Source organism: Pezoporus flaviventris, unplaced genomic scaffold (assembly GCF_033815535.1).
Source record: "Pezoporus flaviventris isolate CSIRO_AGI_PZ_B2104156 unplaced genomic scaffold, CSIRO_AGI_Pfla_v1 ptg000047l, whole genome shotgun sequence".
Taxonomy (NCBI): Eukaryota; Metazoa; Chordata; class Aves; order Psittaciformes; family Psittacidae; genus Pezoporus; species Pezoporus flaviventris.
The window spans coordinates 14157552-14179191 of record NW_026892595.1 but is presented as its reverse complement, the minus strand read 5'-3'; the positions used below and the strand labels follow the sequence as shown (position 1 = coordinate 14179191).

Below are 21640 nucleotides of genomic sequence, written 5' to 3'. Positions count from 1 at the left end.
TTTGTGAGTGTTCTTTTTCTAATTAATCCACAGAGGTTTTGGTGCTGTGTGCCATAGTACAAGTCTGAGTCTATTTTAAACTTCTATCTTTCTTCCAGATACCATAAAAATTTAGAAGATGCTAAACGGATTGGAATAAAAAAGGCTATTACAGCTAATATTTCTATTGGTGCTGCTTTCTTACTGATATATGCATCATATGCTCTGGCTTTCTGGTATGGAACTACCTTGGTCTTAACTGATGATTACACTATTGGCAAAGTTCTTACAGTAAGTATTAATAAGTAAATTTACAGTAAGAGTGAGGAACACTAAAGAAAATGAAATTCTTCTCTTGATGTGGCAATAATTCCAATTTTGTATGAATTATCAAACAAATATGGTAAGAAGAATGACTTTGTTAATCATGATGAAACTCAGCCAGTAGAACTCATGTATGTGTATGTATCTGTAAGTATTTTTTAAAGTACCTGTTTTGTTAAATTTATGGTTCACTGAAGTTTGTGAGAAATGGCTCTGGTATGTATTACTGGCTCTTTCGAACCTGCCTATTTTTTTTTTTAAAGACAGGCTAGCACATAGAACATCTCACTGAGGTTCATGCCCTTGTGTGTAATTTTTTCAGTTCTAATTATTTTCAGTTTTTTCAGAATTTCTCAGTTCTAATTATTTACAATTTCTATTGCCTATGTTGTAGTTCATTGGAATGGTGTTTTTATAACAAGAACGGGAGGGTGTAACCTTATTAAGGTTCACATCTGTGAATGGCCACTGTTGGAGAAAAGATGACAGGTGTGATGGACCTTTGCTCTGACATACTATGGCTGTTATTATGATCTCCAAGCACTGTGGTTTTATTACTTTTGTTTTGATACTAGCTGAAAGTAATAAACTATGCTTCACTGAAAATAACATTTTTTTCTTATTCCGCTTTGTTTAATTTTTTTTTCTTCTTTGTTTGCACTCATTCTCTTTCATTCCAGCAGAGGGACCCTGTATTACTTTGTGGTTAAGAAACTGGATTTGCATACTTTATTTCGCTGTCACTTTGAAAGCAGAATGATAGTGCTTTGCATCTTGTCTTTGTTTCATTGGAAGATACACAATATACTTTCTGGGCTTTGGAACATCTTTTTGCCAAAGAATTAACTAGTAGAATAAATCCTGAGACATCAAGTGTAATTATACATTTTTTTGCCATAGAACTTGCAAATCTCAGACACTTTTTCACTTTTATCAATATGTTTGCAACATTCACATTGTCCATGAACTCAGTTCTCAGCTGAATCTTAAAAAGTCTTTTCCTTAGAGTTATTCTTTGTTCAAGAGAGGCCATTTCAGTTTTCTCTTTAATTCTTCATTCCTTAAACTTCCCTTAGCATGCATGGAGCCTCCTGACCCAAAGATATCTAATGTAGATAAATAAATGTAATTCTGTGCTTAAATAAGTATTTAAATATGTCACCATAAACCTTTCAGGTCTTTTTCTCTGTATTGATCGGAGCTTTCAGCATTGGACAGACTGCTCCAAGCATAGAGGCATTTGCTAGTGCAAGAGGAGCTGCATATGCAGTCTTTAATATCATAGACAATGTGAGTATCTATCTTTGCCCTTACTCTCATTTCAAAACTGAGATACCATTCTTTTTAAAGTACAGGCAGTATTTATGGATATGAAATTAGAAAAATAACAGTGTGTAAAATAAACAGAATTATAAACATATAAGCATGTAGACTGTATAATTATTAGTCAGTTCCTCTTTGTCTTCTAGACTTATCAGTCATTACTTCAAAGGTAAAAGTAGTCTCTGAATCATTTAATGTTGGAGGCATCGTCTAATGTTTTATCATGAAGGGCAGATCTATGATGCAATATAGAGATGTGATTACAAATGGCGCAGGTATGTGAGCATAGGTCTCAAAGTATCACTGTCACCACCAGTAGTGTGAGCATTGGCAAATCAATAAAACACTACTTGGTAACCTGGATGCGTACTTCAATTGCCAAGAGAGTCTGAAGTCAGGAAAGCTGTGATTTTACTAACTAATGAAGCTCTATGAAATGCAATTGCATATTTTGGGTTACTGTTAAGACATGCTTCAACTTGTAAACCTACCTTGGATGCAAACAAAAGCAGTCATAATTAAGAACTCTCTTTCTGCTTAATGGTCAGTGGATTGGTTCTTTCTTACACATATTGTTTCAGCAAAAAGGACAAAGGTATAAATGAACGGTGTATGAATGCCCATTAGAATGGCCTGTTCAGGTTAACCGTCAGGCAGTGAAATAAATCTGAAATTATTGCAAGCTGTGGTACAGACTTAAAGACAATATGTACTAAATCACACAAAAGCTTAGAGAAGTTATGAAAGTATTCTTGCATAAGCTCATGAATGTAGTAATGAGGCAGCAAAACATCATGCAATTTACCTGTTTCAGAACTCCCAATTGCTGTAAAATTACATTTAATAGCTCTGCAGAATAACAGTGCACTCTAGAACTGCTTTATGAAAGAAATCCTCAGGAAAAAACTTTCATTGGATCTTTTGTTTGTTTGGTTTTATTTTAACTTGTATTTTGTTTTGCACAGGAACCTCAAATTGACAGCTATTCAGAGGCAGGTTACAAACCAGACCACATTCAAGGGACCTTGGAATTCCAAAATGTTTACTTCAATTATCCATCCAGGCCAGATGTTGAGGTACTGTAAATGAAACTTTATATGTATTACAGTTAAACATGTGGATCATTTATTAGAAAAAAAAAAGCCACATAGTAAAATTTTGTTAGAAATACAACTATTCCAATTAGATTCACTAGCTTATATAAAACAACTCTGCCATTACAGGGATTTTAGCTAGAGTTATTTACACTTTATCTAAACATGTCAAGTTTTCTGAATAATTTTCTGCCTAAAGCTGTAGTCAATGTGGCTATGCAATAAAACTTAAAGATTTATTGCTATCAGAATACAAATTTATGCATCTAACCCAAGTGGGTGTGTACTGTAATAATAGTAATGACATAGTGGGTTTCAAAGGACCTGCAATGCAGCTCTGTTAAGACTATATCTCAGATAATGAAAGCAGATCCAGCAAGGACTTGTTAAATACAGAATAGAGATCAGAATCTGTATTTGTTTTTCTACACAAAGTTTGCATTTTAAAGCACTGTCATAAATCTAGAGTCTTAATGCAGTGGAGGTAGATGACATTTGAATGATTCATGAAAATATTTTCATGAAGAGTGTCTTTGTACTATGTAACTATTTTCTTCCCTACATTGAAGGAAAATCACTTACCTGGATAAAGGTATCTTCCTTACTTCTGATACGCAGAAAGACACAGAGCTATCTTTTTAAGCCATACTTACTCATAAATATGTTACATATTTTGGGGGTTCCTTCTATCAAGAAATTGAATTAAGTCAATGTGCTTATTTTTCTTCATAAGAAATATGAATGAAAAGATAACTATTGATCTCAGTGGATTATTTTATAAGTTTATACAGGTATGATATGAATAGAGATTTCTCCCCCATGGATTCAAAGATAATAACTATAGGAAGTTAAGGCTACACAAAACATTTAGTAATAATTTCATAACTTATAGTAATAATAATAATTTCATAAATTGTAGTAAAGAGAAAACATAGCAAAATAAGACATACTAAATGCTAGTATTTATCTGTGCCTCTTAGAATCATAGAATCATAGAATAGTTAGGGTTGGAAAGGATCTTAAGATCACACACAGAATCACACACAGAATACCAAGGGTTGGAAGGGACCTCAAAAGATCATCTAGTCCAACCCCCCTGCAAGAGCAGGGTAACCTAGAGTACATCACACAGGAACTTGTCCAGGTGGGCCTTGAATATCTACAACGTATGAGACTCCACAACCACCCTGGGCAACCCGTTCCAGTGCTCTGTCACTCAAGATCATCTAGTTCCAACCCCCCCTGGCATGGGCAGGGACACCTCATGCTAAACCATGTCACCCAAGGCTTCGTCCAACCTGACCTTGAACACTGCAGGGATGCAGCATTAACAACCTTCCTGGGCAACCCATTCTAGTGCCTCACCACCCTAACAGGAAAGAATTTCTTCCTTATATCCAATCTAAACTTCCCATGTTTAAGTTTGAACCCATTACCCCTTGTCCTATCACTACAGTCCCTAGTGAAGAGTCCCTCCCCAGCATCCTTATAGGCCCCCTTCAGATACTGGAAGGCTGCTATGAGGTCTCCACGCAGCCTTCTCTTCTCCAGGCTGAATACCCCAACTTAGACAGACACTCAGCCTGTCTTCATATGGGAGGTGCTCCAGTCCCCTGATCATCCTTGTGGCCCTCCTCTGGACTTGGTCCAACACTTCCATGTCCTTTTTATGTTGAGGACACCAGAAGTGCACACAATACTCCAAGTGACGTCTCACAAGAGCACAGGAGAGGGGCAGGATCACCTCCTTTGACCTGCTGGTCACGCTCCTCTTGATGCAGCCCAGGATACGGTTGGCTTTCTGGGCTGCAAGTGCACACTGAAGCCGGCTCATGTTCATTTTCTCATCAACCAACACCCCCAAGTCCTTCTCCACGTGGCTGCTCTGAATCTTTTCTCTGCCCAACCTGTAGCTGTGCCTGGGATTGCTCCGACCCAGGTGTGGGACCTTGCACTTGGCATGGTTAAACTTCATAAGATTGGCATCAGCCCACCTCACAAGCGTGTTGAGATCCCTCTGGATGGCATTCCTTCCCTCCAGCATATCAACCAAACCACACAGCTTGGTGTCACTGGCAAACCTGCTGAGGGCACACCCAATCCCAATGCCCATGTCAGCGACAAAGATGTTGAACAAGACCGGTCCCAACACCAATCCCCGAGGGACACCACTCGTTACTGGTCTCCAGCCGGACACTGAGCCATTGACCATAACTCCTTGCGTGCAGCCATCCAGCCAGTTCTTTATCCACTTGAGTGGTCCACCTATCAAATTGATGTCTCTCCAATTTAGAGATAAGGATGTCATGTGGGACAGTGTTGAATGCTTTGCACAAGTCCAGTTAGATGCCATCAACTGCTCTGCCCCTGTCCATCAGTTCCATAGGCCCACCATAGAAGGCCACCAAATTGATCAGGCAGGATTTCCCCTCAGTGAAGCCATGCTGGCTGTCACCAAGCACCTTGTTGATTTTCATGTGCCTTAGCATGCCATCCAGGAGATTCTGCTCCAAGATTTTGCCAGGCACAGAGGTGAGACTGACTGGTCTGTAGTTCCCCGGGTCATCCCTTTTCCTCTTCTTGAAAATGGGGGTTATATTTCCCTTTTTCCAGTCATAGGGAACTTCACCTGACTGCCATGATTTTTCAAATATGACGGACAGTGGCTTAGCAACTTCATTCACCAGCTCCTTCAGGACCCATGGATGGATTTCATCAGGCCCCTGGACTTGTGCACGTTCAGATTTTTAAGATGGTCTCGAACCAGTGCCTCTCCTACAGTGGGCCCAAGGTCTTCATTCTCAGTCCCTGCATCTGCCTTCCAAGACTTGGGTGGTGTGGTCAGACCGAGTCAAAGAAGTCATTCAGAACCTCAGCCTTCTCCAAATCCTGTGTAGCTAGTTCTCCCGATAGCTTCCAGAGGGGGCCTACATTGTCCCTAGTCTGGTTTTTGCTATGTACCTGTAGAATCCCTTCCTGTTATCCTTAACGTCCCTAGCCAAGTTTAATTCTAACTGGGCCTCTTGTTCCGAAACAGTGAGGTATATTTCACTTGTAAAGCACGCAGACAGTGGTACTAAGGGTGGAGAGGCAGCATAGCTCAAAGTGTAGGAATTTAGGAAGAAAGAGATGATGACAAGGACACAGGGCTGCACTGTGTTGGGAAGTACATGGGGAGAGTATTGGAATGTTTCGGTGCATGACTGTACATTTAGTATGGAAAACTGTACTTAGCCATGATGCATATTGCTGACATTCAGGTATGAATAGTTAATTGCAGCTTAGTCCTTCTAGAAGGCTAATTAGCAAAAAAAAAACCTGTTTTTCTCTATTTTATCCATTTCAGTATGTTATCTCCAACCACAGAAGTAGTACCAAGTATCAGCTGTACAAATTCTCATGCACCTTTTGTAGTCTAAAGTAGAAACAAAACCACTTTATTCCTTCTTTCCTATTATTGTATCTTCTTACTACTCATGTGAGCAGGATAAGCAGAAAGATAGACAAAATTTAGTATACATGGCATGGACATGGTAACTCTCTAACTTGCCTCTTCTCCAGCCCCACTACTCAGGTCAATACAGGTTATATTCCTGAAAATGAAAGAGCACCAAAGAGCTACATTTACCCTTGTGAGAGTCCCAAGGAAGGCAAAATTTTGTATATTCCATGGTTATGAAATGCTACATTTTATGATGACTAGTACAAAAATGCTGTATGTTGTGCAATGAAATGTCACGGTTGTAAAGAAGACACACCAGCAATTCTAATTGATGACTCCCTCCAAAACAATGCAGAGTATATTCTGTCACTTTTAACCATGACTTCTACTATACAACAGTTCCAGCAGTTTGCATGGTGCATTAAAGGAAAAGGTGAGGCAACATAATACAGAAATATTGCATCATATTATTTCTATATTATATTTTGGTTATGGCTAGTAATCATATTATTATTTTGTCATATGAACTGGTCTATGATATGGATAATGATGAAGTGTGTTGTATAGTACATTGAAATCAGATCAATTGTGAGGTAAATATGAAGAAAATTAAGATGAAGTCATTAGTTATTGAAACTTTAAATGTCCATATTTATGATTATTTTTTTTTGTATCAGATTCTGCTATAAATATGAAGGCTATTTCACTGTAGTCTTTAAACTTTCTTTAAATTTACACTGACATTTTTTCATACTGTTATGTTTTTGGTCACCTTTCTTACATATGCAGATATTGAAGGGCTTGAATCTCAAGATTAGTTCTGGCCAGACAGTGGCCCTAGTTGGTGGCAGTGGCTGTGGGAAAAGTACAACTGTTCAGCTCATCCAGAGATTTTACGATCCCAAGGAAGGCAGGGTAAGATACCTCCAGGGAGATGACACTGTCTATCACAGCTGTTGGAAGTCTGGCTCTCACTACTCCTCACTGCCCTTGTTTCAATGACACAGTGAAGTCTCTCCTAAAAGGTGTGTGCCAACCTGGGGAGAGAGGATCCTTTACCAAAATACTCAGTAAAAGATTTTTGTCTGCTTCCTTTTGTTTAGGTTACCATTGATGGGCAGGATATTAGGTGCTTAAATGTGAGATACCTGCGGGAGATTATCGGTGTGGTGAATCAGGAACCCGTGCTATTTGCTACTACTATTGCAGAAAATATTCGTTATGGCCGTGAGGATATCACCATGGAAGAGATTGAAAAAGCTACCAAGGAAGCAAATGCTTATGACTTCATCATGAAGCTACCCAATGTAAGCAAAGCAGCTGCCCTGCTGAAGTAATTTCTCCTAAATGTTCTTGTGCCAAGCAGTTCCTTAGAAGGGATTCTCATAAACAGCGGAAGCTATCTGTGGAGCTCTGAATATGCTCATAACTTTTGAGTTAACAGCTTCCTCATAACTTTTGAGAATAATGGTCATTTTATATCTTTAGTTCATGACTTGGTGGGCATTTGAAGAACTATTAGAGTTCCAGGGACACAAAAGATTAGGCAGGTATATCCAAGTGGTTGTGTATCCTTTAGCGGTTTAGTGGAAGGAGAAGCTGCTGGGGCTCCTGCCACTGATGTCGCTTTTCTTTACACTGTCTTTCTCTGTTGAAAGGACTGTGCCACTGAGTGTTTTGGAAATGTGTGTGGTTGTCTTGTAGAAGTTTGAAACCCTCGTTGGAGAAAGAGGGGCACAGCTGAGTGGAGGCCAGAAGCAAAGAATAGCAATTGCCCGAGCTCTGGTTCGCAATCCTAAAATTCTTCTGCTTGATGAGGCAACATCAGCTTTGGATACTGAGAGTGAAGCAGTTGTGCAGGCAGCACTGGACAAGGTCAGTAGGCTTCTAAAATGAAGCAGACACGGAGAAGCCTAATACTTACTTTCTTTTTCTCCAAAACATTTGTTGAAAGAGCTGCAAGAAACAGACTCTTAAAACATAAAAGATAAACTTGGATTTGGCAAATATTCATTATACAGAGAATTTTTGAGATCCTGCAGGTATTATAAGAGAGTAGTCATTTTTTTGAGTAAGAAGGTGGAATTAAATTTTCTGTGTTTTTAACTTTAATTCAACATTTTCTTGGTGTAAATACCATCCCCTGCACTTACTTTAGTCACATGCATATTGTTATTAATCACCTACTTAATTAACTTCTGTTGAAGACTGACAGACAAGATAAGTGCTACCATCATGTCATAAGTGATTGTTGCAGTGACTTGGCAGGACATGCTCCAGGGAAGCATTTGCTTCACTTAAATACTTCTTATTTTGTTCCTAATGTAGAGCTGTCTCACTAAGGCACAGCTGATCCCTGAAACAACTCAGGAGTCTTTATATTGATACTGGGGCTATACCCCCAAATGGCATTCTGAAGTTGCTCAATCATACTCTGCTTCCCACTGATGTTGGATAAAGACAGTTTGAGGAGAATTATTACTATAAGTACACTTAGTAGAGAAGTTATTTTTCTTTGTCACATTATCTTCTAAATTTGGTTCCTCACAAACCTTTGCAGAAGACCTAGGGACTCCTACAATCATAGAATGGTTTGGGTTGGAAGGGGCCTTAAAAGATCAACTAATTGAACCCTACTGCCATGGGCAGGGACATCTTTGACTAGACCATGTTGCTCAAAGCCCTGTCCAGCCTGATTTCAAACAATTCCAATGATGCAGAATACACAACTTCTCTAAGCAACCTGTTCCAGTGTCTTACCACCCTCACTATAAAAACTTTCTTCCTTATATCCAATCTAAGTCTACCTTCTTTCAGTTCAAAACCATTGTTCCTTATCCTCTTACTACAGTACCTGGTAAATAGTCTTTCTCCACATATGCTATAAGTCCCCTTTATATAGCGAAAGGCCACAGTAAGGCCTCCCTGGAGCCTTCTCTTCTCCATGCTGCACAACCCCAACTCTCTCAGCCTATTTTCATGTAAGAGGTCTTTCAGCCCTCTGATCTTTTTTGTGGCCCTCCTCTGGACCTGCTCTAAGAGGTCCCTATCTTTCTTGTACAGGTGACTCTGGAGCTGAACACAATACAGGTTGGGTCTCATAAGAGCAGAGTAGAGGGACAAAATCGCCTCCCTCAAACTGCTTGCCACACTTCTTTTGATACAGCCCAGCATAGAGCTGGCCTTCTGGGCTGCTAGCACACATTGTCAGCTCATGTCCAGTTTTTCATCCACCAGTATCCCCAAACTCTTCTCTGCAGGGCTGCTCTCAATCCCTTCATCCCCCAGCCTGTACTGATATTGAGGATTGCCCTGACCCAGGTGCAGGGCCTTGCACTTGGCCTTCTTAAACTTTGTGAGGTTCACATGGGCCCACTCCTCAAGTTTGTTGAGGTCTCTCTGGGTGACATCCCTTCCCTCAAGCAAATCAACTGCACCACTCATCTTGGTGTCATCCACAAACTTGCTCAGTGTGCACTCAATCCCATTTATCTATGTCCATAAGAAGATATTAAACAGCATTGGTCCTTGTATGGACGCTTGAGGGATGTCACTGAGGAGGAACTCCATCCAGGTTCCAACAAAGTTCCACTATTTGGGGTCATTACTTTGATTATTTAAACTAAAAGTTGCTTGATCATTTTAATACAGCCAAGTAATTAAAATGGCAAGCTGTGACATTTGATACATTATTTGTGATAGGCATATAAATATCCAAAGATAGGTAATGGAAATTTCACATGGAATCATAGAGAATTTTATTTTCAATAAAGCCACTTGAGTTGTCAGTGACTTAGAGCTTAAAACACTGACATTTTTTAAATGTCAGTCTGAAATATTTTCTAATGCTTCTGAGTATAAACTCCTTCACAGATTTTAAGGTTTAATTGAACAGCTATGGGCTTAAATAGAAGAACATTTAGCATTTTAAAAATTTTAATGTTTGTAACATTGTAACATTCTAAAATTTGAAATATTAGGAATTTTGTTTAGATATTTGTGATTGAAAATTGGTAGTGTTATGCGCCACAGTGAAAGACTGTCTTTAATATTAATCTCCAAGCTAAAGATTACATTTCTGTTTTAAGATACCTACTGAAATTTGGTTTTTAAATTTTTTTTGAAAGTTATATTTTTTATGTGAACCATTTTAAGGTTTCCCTTGGGTCTTATTCAACTCTAATATGAAAATGAACAATTTTTAATATATTTAGAAATGCTCATACTAAATATTGTTATTTCTAGGCAAGGGAAGGGCGCACCACGGTTGTAGTAGCTCATAGACTGTCAACAGTCCGAAATGCAGATCTTATAGCTGTCTTCGAAGGTGGAGTTATCACAGAACAAGGGAATCATTTTAAATTGCTTGAGAGAAAAGGAATCTACTACAAACTCGTTAACATGCAGGTACTTTTCTTTCTAGCTGTTGCCTCATTTTGTTTTTTGTATTCCATGCCCATGGTTACTGTATGCTAACAGAAGTATGAGAAATTCTGCAGCATATTGTGTTAACAGCAAAAAAAATCTACTTTGAAAGGAGAGCAATAACTTGAAAGAGAGGACAACTAGTTTTGATACTGGACCTATTTAAACCCAGCACAGTAAATTTTTAATTGCCTAGGGATTTAAGCTTATGGTTTATTTCATATTTTCCTTTTATGCAGTTAATGTAGAGCAGCTGACTCCAGTAGTTTGCTATTCCATTACTTTTTGTTAGCCTATGATAAAAGGTAAAATACAGTAGCTGATATTGGAGGAATAGAGCATGCATTTTAAGATGTTTGGTTATAATCCTTCACACTGAATTTCTTTGTGAAACAAAAATAAAATAATGAAGGAATAGGAGAAAAAGATTCCAACTATGCTGAATGCAGAAATATGTATGCTTTAAAAGTTATGTAGCCAGGTTGGAAATGAATGTAAATAACAGAAATGTTTTAGTTATTAAGTGAATAACAAAATATTTTGATACTTTCCAATGTCCTTTGCTATAGTTAGGTTATAACTGAGCTTAATAAAAGAGAAAATAACAAAAACAAGAGAGAAAGCAAAATAAGTTATTTTTATTAGTAGTGCAAAAAGCAGTAAGAAATAAAAGTTTTCTGAAAAAAAAAGAAATACATGTTGAAGGCAACTTTGAATTCAGTTACAACTAAATACCTCAGTGCTGCATATATATTTATTTATTCTGTCAAAGGGATTGGCAAACTATGACCAAAAATAGGGCTCTTTACCAGACTGTTCTGATTTTTCAGCCAAAACCTCTTTTTGACTTGTTCCACCCAGAATTTCCTTATTACATTCAAAGTCAAGAATTAAGTGTTCTGTACTAAAAGGAGTAACTTTTTGTCACTTCATGAGTAAACAGTGTACCCACTGAGAAATAATTCAAAAAGATCCTAAGATGAGTGCAAATGATTTACACTCTATTTAAAACTCTGTTAGGAGTTAATTCATAAAAAAGAGCAGTTACTTCCACTCCTCTGCCTTACACATACTACAAGCCTTTTCTTGAGAGATGGGATATTCTTATATATGAATTAAACTCTGAAGATAGAGATATACTCAAATATAATACAGATTTTTGTATCTGTTTTATAGCATTAGATACAGTTTTCCCCATATATCTTTCCACTGAAATAATGACAGTTATTTTTACCTTGATTACCTCGTAATTTTGAAAGTTCAAAGTAGTATATGCATAATTAATCTTAGCATCATGTTCTTCCCTCTTTTAGTCAATAGAAGCTGAAGTTCCATCATCAGAAAAATATGAGAATGCACTTAGTGTCAAAAAAAGTGAATCTGAACCAGAATTTGAAGAATCCTTAACAAGAGGATTGAGAAGACATTCGACTCGGAGAAATACAAAAAAGCCCGGAGCAGAAAATGGGGATACTGATGAGAAAAAGAGTTCACCTGTAAGTATCTTTGCAGAGCTGTTAATAAACTTCGATTCCTTTCAACAAAGTATATTAAAATTAAATTCAATGTCCTGCTCTAGAAATGTACAAGATGAAGGACACATTTGATAGGGGTAAAAAATAATGAGAATTTTCTAATTCAAATAGCCTTTGACTGATACTGTTCATATCTTGTTTTGTTATTATCACCATGAATGATTATAAAAATAAAATGGGGACTTAAAAATATGTAACAAGGATGAGCTTATTCTTGAAAATTAATTTGCTGTAAAAGAAATATACTTACATAGAATCATAGCATTGTAGAATCATAGAATGGTTAGGGTTAGAAAGGACCTTAAGATCATCTAGTTCCAATCCCTCTGCCATGGGCAGGGAAACCTTTCACTATACTAGGTATTTGCATACCATACTAACATAGTCTAAACATTCATTTTTGGATCAGAGACAGGACATCTGGTGCACATACAACTCTTACAACAAACCTTACAAAAAAAACGTAGAACAAATACGATTGCCTTCATGTTTGCAACAAATACTTTGCTGCTATAAATTGCTTAATGAACAATTACTTGAAGTACTCTAGTTATGGATTACACAGAGCAATATGCCCAGAATGAATAGTTCAGTAACCACTGACCAATACCAGTAGTATCAATCAATGAAAATTATATAGATAAACTAAAACATGATGACAAGAGTTATAGACATATTCTAACAGCTCTTCCTTCCTTGTATTAAAATAATAAATATACAATAAGTTAATTATTCTTGTTATTAAAAATACATTTTAACTTCCTCTGAGTAGATTCTAGGAATAGGAAATTTATACTAATCTTTTTTCTCTGTATTTCTCCAAATAGATATATGTTTGTCCTAACAAAATTCCCATTTTTTAGGATGAAGAATTAGTTCCAGCTTCATTTCTGAAAATTATGAAGTTGAACAAAACTGAATGGCCATACTTTGTAGCTGGAACTTTATGTGCAATTATCAATGGAGTTTTACAACCTGCATTTGCAATCATATTTTCAGAAATTATAGGGGTAAGTTTGAATAAAACATGCAAAATCTATAAAGCCCACAACATTTATTTCAAATAAAGGCAGGTCTTAAACAATCACTGCATAATGAAGCTGAGGAGTGGATGAAGCAATCTTACAAAAATATGAAGAATTATATGACATTTACAAAATTGTAAAAATCTTGCTACAGTCTGAAATTCACTTGTTATACCTCTAATCATATGTAACTCATGCTCAAATTTTATATTAATGCGAATGACTACCATAGTTACTGAGAAAAATGGAAGTATTTTAGATTATTAGTTGATTAAAAAAAGTTGTTTTAACTATTATTTTATAGATCTTTTCAGAAACAGACAAGAAAGTTTTAAGAGAAAAGAGCAACTTATATTCAGTGCTGTTTTTAGTACTTGGGATCGTTTCCTTTTTTACTTTCTTTGTTCAGGTATGTTTTATTATTTTACCTTTATTATGATCGTTTGTCATGTTTTAGAAACCAGATCTAAAATATACTAAAAATTTGTGACTTCTTAATACAATTTCTCCAGTTCAAAACAGAACCCGCATTTATGATTCTAGATGTGCCTTGTGCTGAGCTATATCTTTTTTGACCTGGAGCTTTTCATGTGTTAGAGACCTTCCAACCTATTCTGACCTCTTAACTTCAGAACTTTCCCTCTTTTTCACAAGTCAAACACATCTTGGCATGAAACTTTGGATTCTTTCACTCTTTTTACGTTGCCACCTAACAGCCAACCTCTCAAGCCTTTACACTATACCACTCCTTTCTCACTCTCGGGCCTATTTGAATCTGTTATAATTTCAAATGTTCCAGTCTCCTGCATTAAGCTCTCAAATTTTACTCCCCTCACCCCTTCCCCATTCAAGTCTTACCTTATGGGAGTGCGCCCGAACATTCCCTAGATCAGTTCATCAAGTAAACCCCTTCATGCTGATATTCAGCTCTTCCTGCTTAAATACTAACGGTTGAACAGTAATACCTATACCATGCTCTCACTGATTTCTATAGCCATCTCAATTTCTTAAATAAAATTCCCTAATTCTTATATATATCTAACTGTTCCAAGAGTGCCATGGTAAAGTAGTAATCATACAAGTGCAAACTTTGGCATTGTAATATTTTCATCTATAGTATGGTTTATAATTTCTGAATGTTTGTATAGTTTTATCCATTGAATGAGCATACACAGCAAAATAATGAAGCGCACTTGGGACAGCAGCATAAATAATCTCTTGCAAAAAACTCAGTGTTTACTTATGGAATTTTCTTTTTGCACATGCATTCAAGAAGGCCTTGAGTATAGAAGACTGGCTTGTGGATGGCTATGATAGGTTTGATTAATTTATAAATGTTCATATAATATTTCAAATTTGAGTGGTAAGAGTTTATTGAGATGAGACATCCCAAATTATGGAATCGTAGAATAGTTAGGGTTGGAAAGGATCTTAAAATCATCTAGTTCCAACCCCCCTGCCATGGGCAGGGACACCTCGCACTAAACCATGTCACCCAAGGTTTTGTCCAACCTGGCCTTGAACACCGCCAGGGATGGAGCATTCACAACCTTCCTTGGCAACCCATTGCAGTGCCTCACCACCCTCACAGTAAAGAAGTTCTTCCTTGTATCCAATCTAAACTTCCCTGTTTAAGTTTGAACCCATTACCCTTTGTCATATCACTACAGTCCCTAATGAAGAGTCCTTCCCCAGCATCCTTATAGGCCCCCTTCAGATACTGGAAGGCTGCTATGAGGTCTCCATGCAGCCTTCTCTTCTCCAGGCTGAACAGCCCCAGCTTTCTCAGCCTATCTTCATATGGGAGGTGCTCCAGTCCCCTGATCATCCTTGTGGGTCTCCTCCGGACTTGTTCCAACAGTTCCATGTCCTTCTTATGTTGAGGACACCAGAAGTGCACACAATACTCCAAGTGAGGTCTCACAAGAGTGAAGTAGAGGGGCAGGATCACCTCCTTCGACCTGCTGGTCATGATGCAGCCCAGGATACACTTGGTTTTCTGCACTGAGAGTGCACACTGAAGCCAGCTCATGTTAATTTTCTTATTGACCAACACCCCTAAGTCCTTTTCCTCAGGGTTGCTCTGAATCTTTTCTCTGCCCAACCTGTAGCTGTGCCTGGGATTGCTGTGACCCAGGTGTAGGACCTTGCACTTGTCATGGTTAGATTTCATAAGGTTGGCATCAGCCCACCTCACAAGCATGTCAAGGTCCCTCCTTGATCCTTCTCATTTAGTGAGAATGGAAGAAAAATTGAAACATAATTTCTTTATATAGTGCCCATTCTCTGATGTTCTTTTGTGATTTTTTCTAAGTCACATACCTGTGCAAATTTACTGACACAGAAAAGATGATGATCAAAATTAACTGAGAAGTATTTGCTAATTGGAATATGCCATGATAATTTTTCCTAGTATAGCATAGTACAGTTCCATCCGTTGTTTGTATTTTAACAGTATTCAATTTCACAAAAGTAGATACCAAACAATCAGTATTTGTAATCACCTAAAGGTGATAGTGAGCTAAACAAAGCTAATTGTAAACCACGATGTCATAGAAAAATGTAGGAAGAGTGTATCTATCTTCCCAAAATTTTAACCTGCATGTTTCCTTTTTGATCTTTTAATTGATTCATATATGTGGCTACAAGTCATTGTAAAACATCACTGATGTATTACTGCTGATTGCTATGTCAGGTTGTGTTAGGATCATGGGGAAGAAATCTTACTGTTGGAGTCAATGGGAAATTTGCATTTGACTTCCATGAACTCAGGTTGCCTTACGGTGTCTTTAATCTAAAATGAGCAGCCCAAAAAGCCACTTGTTTAAATCTGACTTCGATCAACTCATACAAAAATGAAGTCAAAGGGGTGATTACTTGATTCCTTGAAGTATGGTGGTGAAGCAGTGCTGGGAAGTAATGCTATATTCTGCATTTTTTTTTTTGATAAATATTGTTTGAATGTTGTACTGTGAACCTATTAGAATTGATGAATATTAAGCCTGTTTTTATATTTGCTTAGTGCAGTCAGGACTGCAGTATTTTGTACTCTGATGATGTAGAGACAATGTATCTAAAATATTTATTGAATAAGCACAAACAATATAATAGTATGCTAAGCATTGTATCTTTTCTCAAATAGGGTTTCACATTTGGCAAAGCTGGAGAAATTCTTACAATGAGGCTTCGATTCATGGCATTTAAAGCAATGCTTAGGCAGGTAAAGAAAATAAATATTTTTATTTCTAGGGTGTTGAAACTGATTAATTGTATAGATACCATAAAATAACTTAATTCTGTCATGCTATTACTTTCCTACAGATAATATTCTTTAAATCAGTCTAGAAACCAATTTGGTTTGTTACATCTGGTTAAGCAAAGTACCCTTAGAAGGAGAGTCTTAAATCAATGCAAGTACAAGAGCATTTTATGTACTCCTTGCAAGGACTTAGATTTACAGCCAAATTACAATGGCCTGATAGGTTATTATGCACCAGCAGTATCCCATTATGTGTTGTTCATTTACCTGCTTTGCTTTCTTGGTGCCCTTTCTTCTCTAAAGAAATGAAATAGCAGTGCAGCTTACATTGTAACTCTTAGTTCAAATGTCTGATTTAAATTGCAATATGTACAATTATGGTTTTATTTAGTTCTTGAATGTCTCCTTCAAAGAGTTCCTAAATCTACAGTTGTGTATTAATACAAAGCCACTTTCAGAGAATTAGAAATATTTCATAGTGGTATTAAGTAATTAATTTAATTATCTAAATTGGCCTTAATCTTGCATGATTTCAGGATCAATATTTTAAATTTTCAAATGTACAATATAGTATTTCTGAGGGGTTGTGTCTTGCATGTAAAGCTAAACGTAGACACAGAATTTGATTCATTTGAACATGACCATTTGCAATGCAGACAAAGAGCTGTTGTAGTCTGAAAAACTCATTTATAGACCAGCCTGGCTGAAAAACTAATGAAAGAACGATCTTACAACTGAGGCTTGAGGTCACAATTGCCTGCATTGCATCACCAGGTTTTCATTCAATACATATTACCCATGAAAGTTTCAATCAGATATTTGATCACATGGTGTCTAAACTATGTACCTGACCCCAGCAGTTGACTGATGAGATAGACCAGTTGGATGGATTGGTTTGTCTCATAGCTTCCAAATAAGCCCTTCAAAACAAGCAATGAGCTGTGAGGTTTTGCCCTGAGAATGCCATACACTTAATTCACCCTCAAACAGCTTTGCAGTTATGAAGGAGTATGACTGAAGAGTCATCTTCTCCAAGCAGATGCACTTTCCGCAGTAGTGGGGGAGGGTAAATTTTGGATCTGGGAATCCCCCAGGCTACTCTTCTTCCTTCTCAGCAGTGACAGTGTACACATCAGGCCATCCACATGTGTATACTTTTCTCTAAAAACATTCACTGTGCAATGAAGGGATTAGAGTAATTAAATATGCAGAACAGATGCACTGCCAGATACATATTTTTCTGCCAATAAGCTCAGTTATATTAGCTAGACCTCGGTTTTACTTTGTGGTCTATGTGAAATGTCCAAAAACTGGTCCTAAGAAAAATGTTTCTGATTGTAGGACATGAGCTGGTTTGATAATACTAAAAATAATACTGGCGCATTAACTACAAGACTTGCTAATGATGCCTCACAAGTGAAAGGAGTAAGTAAAATTTTGTTTCGAATTTTCATATTTGGACTAGTATGCAATAAAGTTGCAGCTTGGGTTTGACTGGTTAGAATCATAGGATAGTTAGGGTTGGAAAGGTCCTTAAGATCATCTAGTTCCAACCCCCTGCCATGGGCAGGGGCACCTCACACTTAACCATGTCACCCAAGGCTCTGTTCAACCTGGCCTTGAACACTGCCAGGGATGGAGCATTCACAACTTCCCTGGGCAACCTATTCCAGTGCCTCACCACCATCACAGTAAAGAACTTCCTCCTTATATCCAATCTAAACTTCCCCTGTTTAAGTTTGAACCTGTTACCCCTTTTCCTATCCCTACAGTCCCTAATGAAGAGTCCCTCCCCAGCATCCCTATAGGCCCCCTTCAGATACTGAAAGGCTGCTATGAGGTCTCCATGCAGCCTTCTCTTCTCCAGGCTGAATAGCCCCAACTTGCTCAGCCTGTCTTCATATGGGAGGTGCTCCAGTCCCCTGATCATCCTCGTGGCCCTTCTCTGGACTTGTTCCAACAGTTCCATGTCCTTTTTATGTTGAGGACACCAGAACTGCACACAATACTCCAAGTGAGGTCTCACAAGAGCAGAGTAGAGGGGCAGGGTCACCTCCTTTGACCTGCTGGTCACGCTCCTTTGGATGCAGCCCAGGATACAGTTGGTTTCTGCGCTGCAAGCACGCACTGAAGCCGGCTCATGTTCATTTTCTCATCGACCAACACCCCCAAGTCCTTCTCTGCAGGGCTGCTCTGTATCTCTTCTCTGCCCAACCTGTAGCCATGCCTGGCATTGCTCCGACCCAGGTGTAGGACCTTGCACTTGGCATGGTTAAACTTCATGAGGTTGGCATCAGCCCACCTCACAAGCGTGTCAAGGTCCTCTGGATGCCATTCCTTCCCTCCAGCTTATCAACCAAACCACGCAGCTTGGTGTCATCGGCAAACTTGCTGAGGGCGCACTCAATCCCACTGTCCATGTCAGCGACAAAGATGTTGAACAAGATTGGTCCCAACACTGATCCCCGAGGGACACCACTTGTTACTGGTTTCCAGCCGGACATTGAGCCATTGACCACAACTCTTTGCGTGCAGCCATCCAGCCAGTTCTTTATCCACCGAGTGGTGCATCCACCAAATTGATGTCTCTCCAATTTAGAGACAAGGATGTCGTGTGGGACAGTGTCGAACGCTTTGCACAAGTACAGGTAGATGCCATCAACTGCTCTACCCCTGTCCATCAGTTCCGTAGCCTCATCATAGAAGGCCACTAAATTGATCAGGCAGGATTTCCCCTTAATGAAGCCATGCTGGCTGTCACCAGCCACCTTGTTGTTTTTCATGTGCCTTAGCATGCCATCCAGGAGAACCTGCTCCAAGATTCTTCCAAGGTTGGATAACAGTCTTGAGTTTGACAAAATATTCTCCAAGTAAACTTTTTTTTTAAGTTTACTATTGTGCCGTATTGTGATCTTCATTATCAAACAAATTCAATGGGAATCTCTTTAGATAAAAGTCTCTTTAGAGAGATCTTATTTACCTGAAGTTGCACATCTAAATTTGTTCAGTTTATAACCTCCTACTATTTTTTTGATTGTATGGATTCCTTATATTAAAAAGAAAAATGGGCATAGTAGCAATTGACTTCCTCTTGTTACTTTTTGGAGATTCTTTAGAAGAAATTTGTGGACCTTCAGGGGTCTCTAGTATTAATCTAAAGAGTACTTAATGGAATTATTTGTGTACGTGTAAGTAAATTTTTGCCGCTCCATGAAGTTATGTGCTTTTTCACTGAACTGAGGAGTTCTGTAATATCTTTGGCCTTATTTCCACAGTAGAAGTTAAATATTTAAATTTATTATTCATTGGGTGATGACTTCTAAAGTCAGCTGCATGATCTACAAAATGTGACAGATCTTAATATTTAGCTGTAAATGTAAATACGTGATATGGGCAAAGCCTGTTCAGCTTCAGTAGCAGAATTTAGAAATTACAGTGCAAATTTAAGTAATCAGAATATAGAGAGAGCAGAATTAAGTGTGATCTAGATGATTTTTTACACGATCACTTAAGAAACTCCCATTTTGAAAAATAGCAAAACTGAGCTAAGACGTTCTAAATTATGTCTTGAGAATCAAGAATATTATAGGTGAAAATGCTTTCCTTATTTAAGATGCAGTTACTTTAGAAAGAAATGTCTTTTTTTTTCCTCCAGGCAACTGGTGCCCGATTGGCATTAATTACCCAAAATGTAGCTAACCTGGGGACTGGAATTATTATATCACTAGTTTATGGCTGGCAGCTGACCCTACTACTTTTAGCTGTTGTGCCAATCATTGCATTGGCAGGAATGATTGAAATAAAGATGTTGGCTGGGCATACTAAAAAAGATAAAGAAGAGCTGGAAGCTGCAGGAAAGGTGGGTCTAGAGAAGTTTGTTTCTGTAATGTCTACAGTCATATTTACCAAAGCATTGTTGATGGATGTATTACTTTGAAATACAAGAACATATCATAATATATAACTTCCAGAGACAGCTAAACTCTATGTAGTTACACTTGTAGACCTACAGAGCATAACACTTCTTCAATAATAATTGAATGTTATTTATTCTGGGTAAACCCCAGAATGTGCTAAGCACTCCTCTGGCACATTATTTTCTCCTTCCTGTTCTGATCATCTCTATTTTCCTAATTTTACAATTTCATTTTGACATTCTCTTATTTCTTTTCTGTCATCCCTTTTTGGCATGTAATCTGTCTTACATATATTATACTGCTCTTTTTTTCCCTTCTCTTTCATTTTATTAATGTTTGCAGGGATAATACATATATATCTACTGGTTTCTTGGTGTGTTTTCCATTCCTTTATTTCCTGAGTGGAAGAACTGAAAATTGAGAAGGCTAGACTCTTGTTTAAGAAATTAGATAAACACATTTAATGTCAATTCATTTCAAAAACCTTTCTGGGACAGAACAACTATTTCATCACTTCCTGGATATTGCTCTCTTCAAGGTAAAATTTTTCTAAAATCCCCTCATATGTCATACTGTTTTTTTAAAGTTGCTGAGAAGAAAGTAGTTTATCTAAAGCCATGCACATAAGGAATGATATTAACCTCCAGATTTAGTGTTTAAATGTTTGTGTCTGCATATTTGCTAGCAGTCTAATGTCCTCTTACAGTTATTGGAGATGCAATGGTTTCTGGGTGGTCTCTAGCTGCCATTTCAAAGGGATATGGATTTACTCTATGTTTTATGTCATATCTGCCATGCCTTACCCAAATGTCTTGAGTATCCTAGAGGATCTCCAGTGGCGCAAGCTACTGATATGTGGGCAGTTGAATTAGAGTCCTTCCTTCTTCAGTCAACAGTCCTGCAGAAACAGACTGGTAGGCACATAATGCACAGGCAACTGGATTGCTTTCTGCTTCTGTTGAATGGGTATCCATTGAGTACACTGGTATCTTAAGACACCTAAATCATATGTCTTAATCTGGATTTGACACCTCCCTCACCTTCTGCCCCATAACTCCTATCTACTAAATAGGTTTTGTTTCCTTCTATTATGTCTGTAGATAAAGATGCTGAAAAACGTCCTTGTCCCTCCAAGTCTACAGGGAATTGTACATAATGATCTTTCCATGGGCTTTTTCATACAAGCCAAAGGATGCATTTCCTTTCCTTCCAGCTGACTACATTTCTTCTGCTTCTTCTTTATAATGACTGAGCATTTATTTCATATTGTTTTGTTGTAAGATACAACAGAAAAAAGGTTGACAATTCTTGGAATAG

The 21640-nt window shown here is 37.8% G+C and overlaps 1 protein-coding gene across 5 annotated transcripts in view; it reads left to right on the top strand.

Moving 5' to 3' along the window:
- LOC133276965 (ATP-dependent translocase ABCB1-like) overlaps window positions 1-21640 on the top strand; it is a 55105-nt gene that overhangs the window by 20597 nt on the left and 12868 nt on the right. For 3 of the 5 annotated variants that reach the window (XM_061468389.1, XM_061468392.1, XM_061468388.1), the window contains 13 exons: window positions 99-270; window positions 1480-1593; window positions 2592-2702; window positions 6952-7077; window positions 7266-7469; window positions 7867-8037; window positions 10408-10569; window positions 11901-12083; window positions 12986-13132; window positions 13452-13556; window positions 16290-16367; window positions 17748-17831; window positions 20062-20265. In XM_061468389.1, the coding sequence (XP_061324373.1) occupies window positions 99-270; window positions 1480-1593; window positions 2592-2702; window positions 6952-7077; window positions 7266-7469; window positions 7867-8037; window positions 10408-10569; window positions 11901-12083; window positions 12986-13132; window positions 13452-13556; window positions 16290-16367; window positions 17748-17831; window positions 20062-20265 (1861 nt within the window). The other 2 variants (XM_061468390.1, XM_061468391.1) reach the window with 2 other exon arrangements.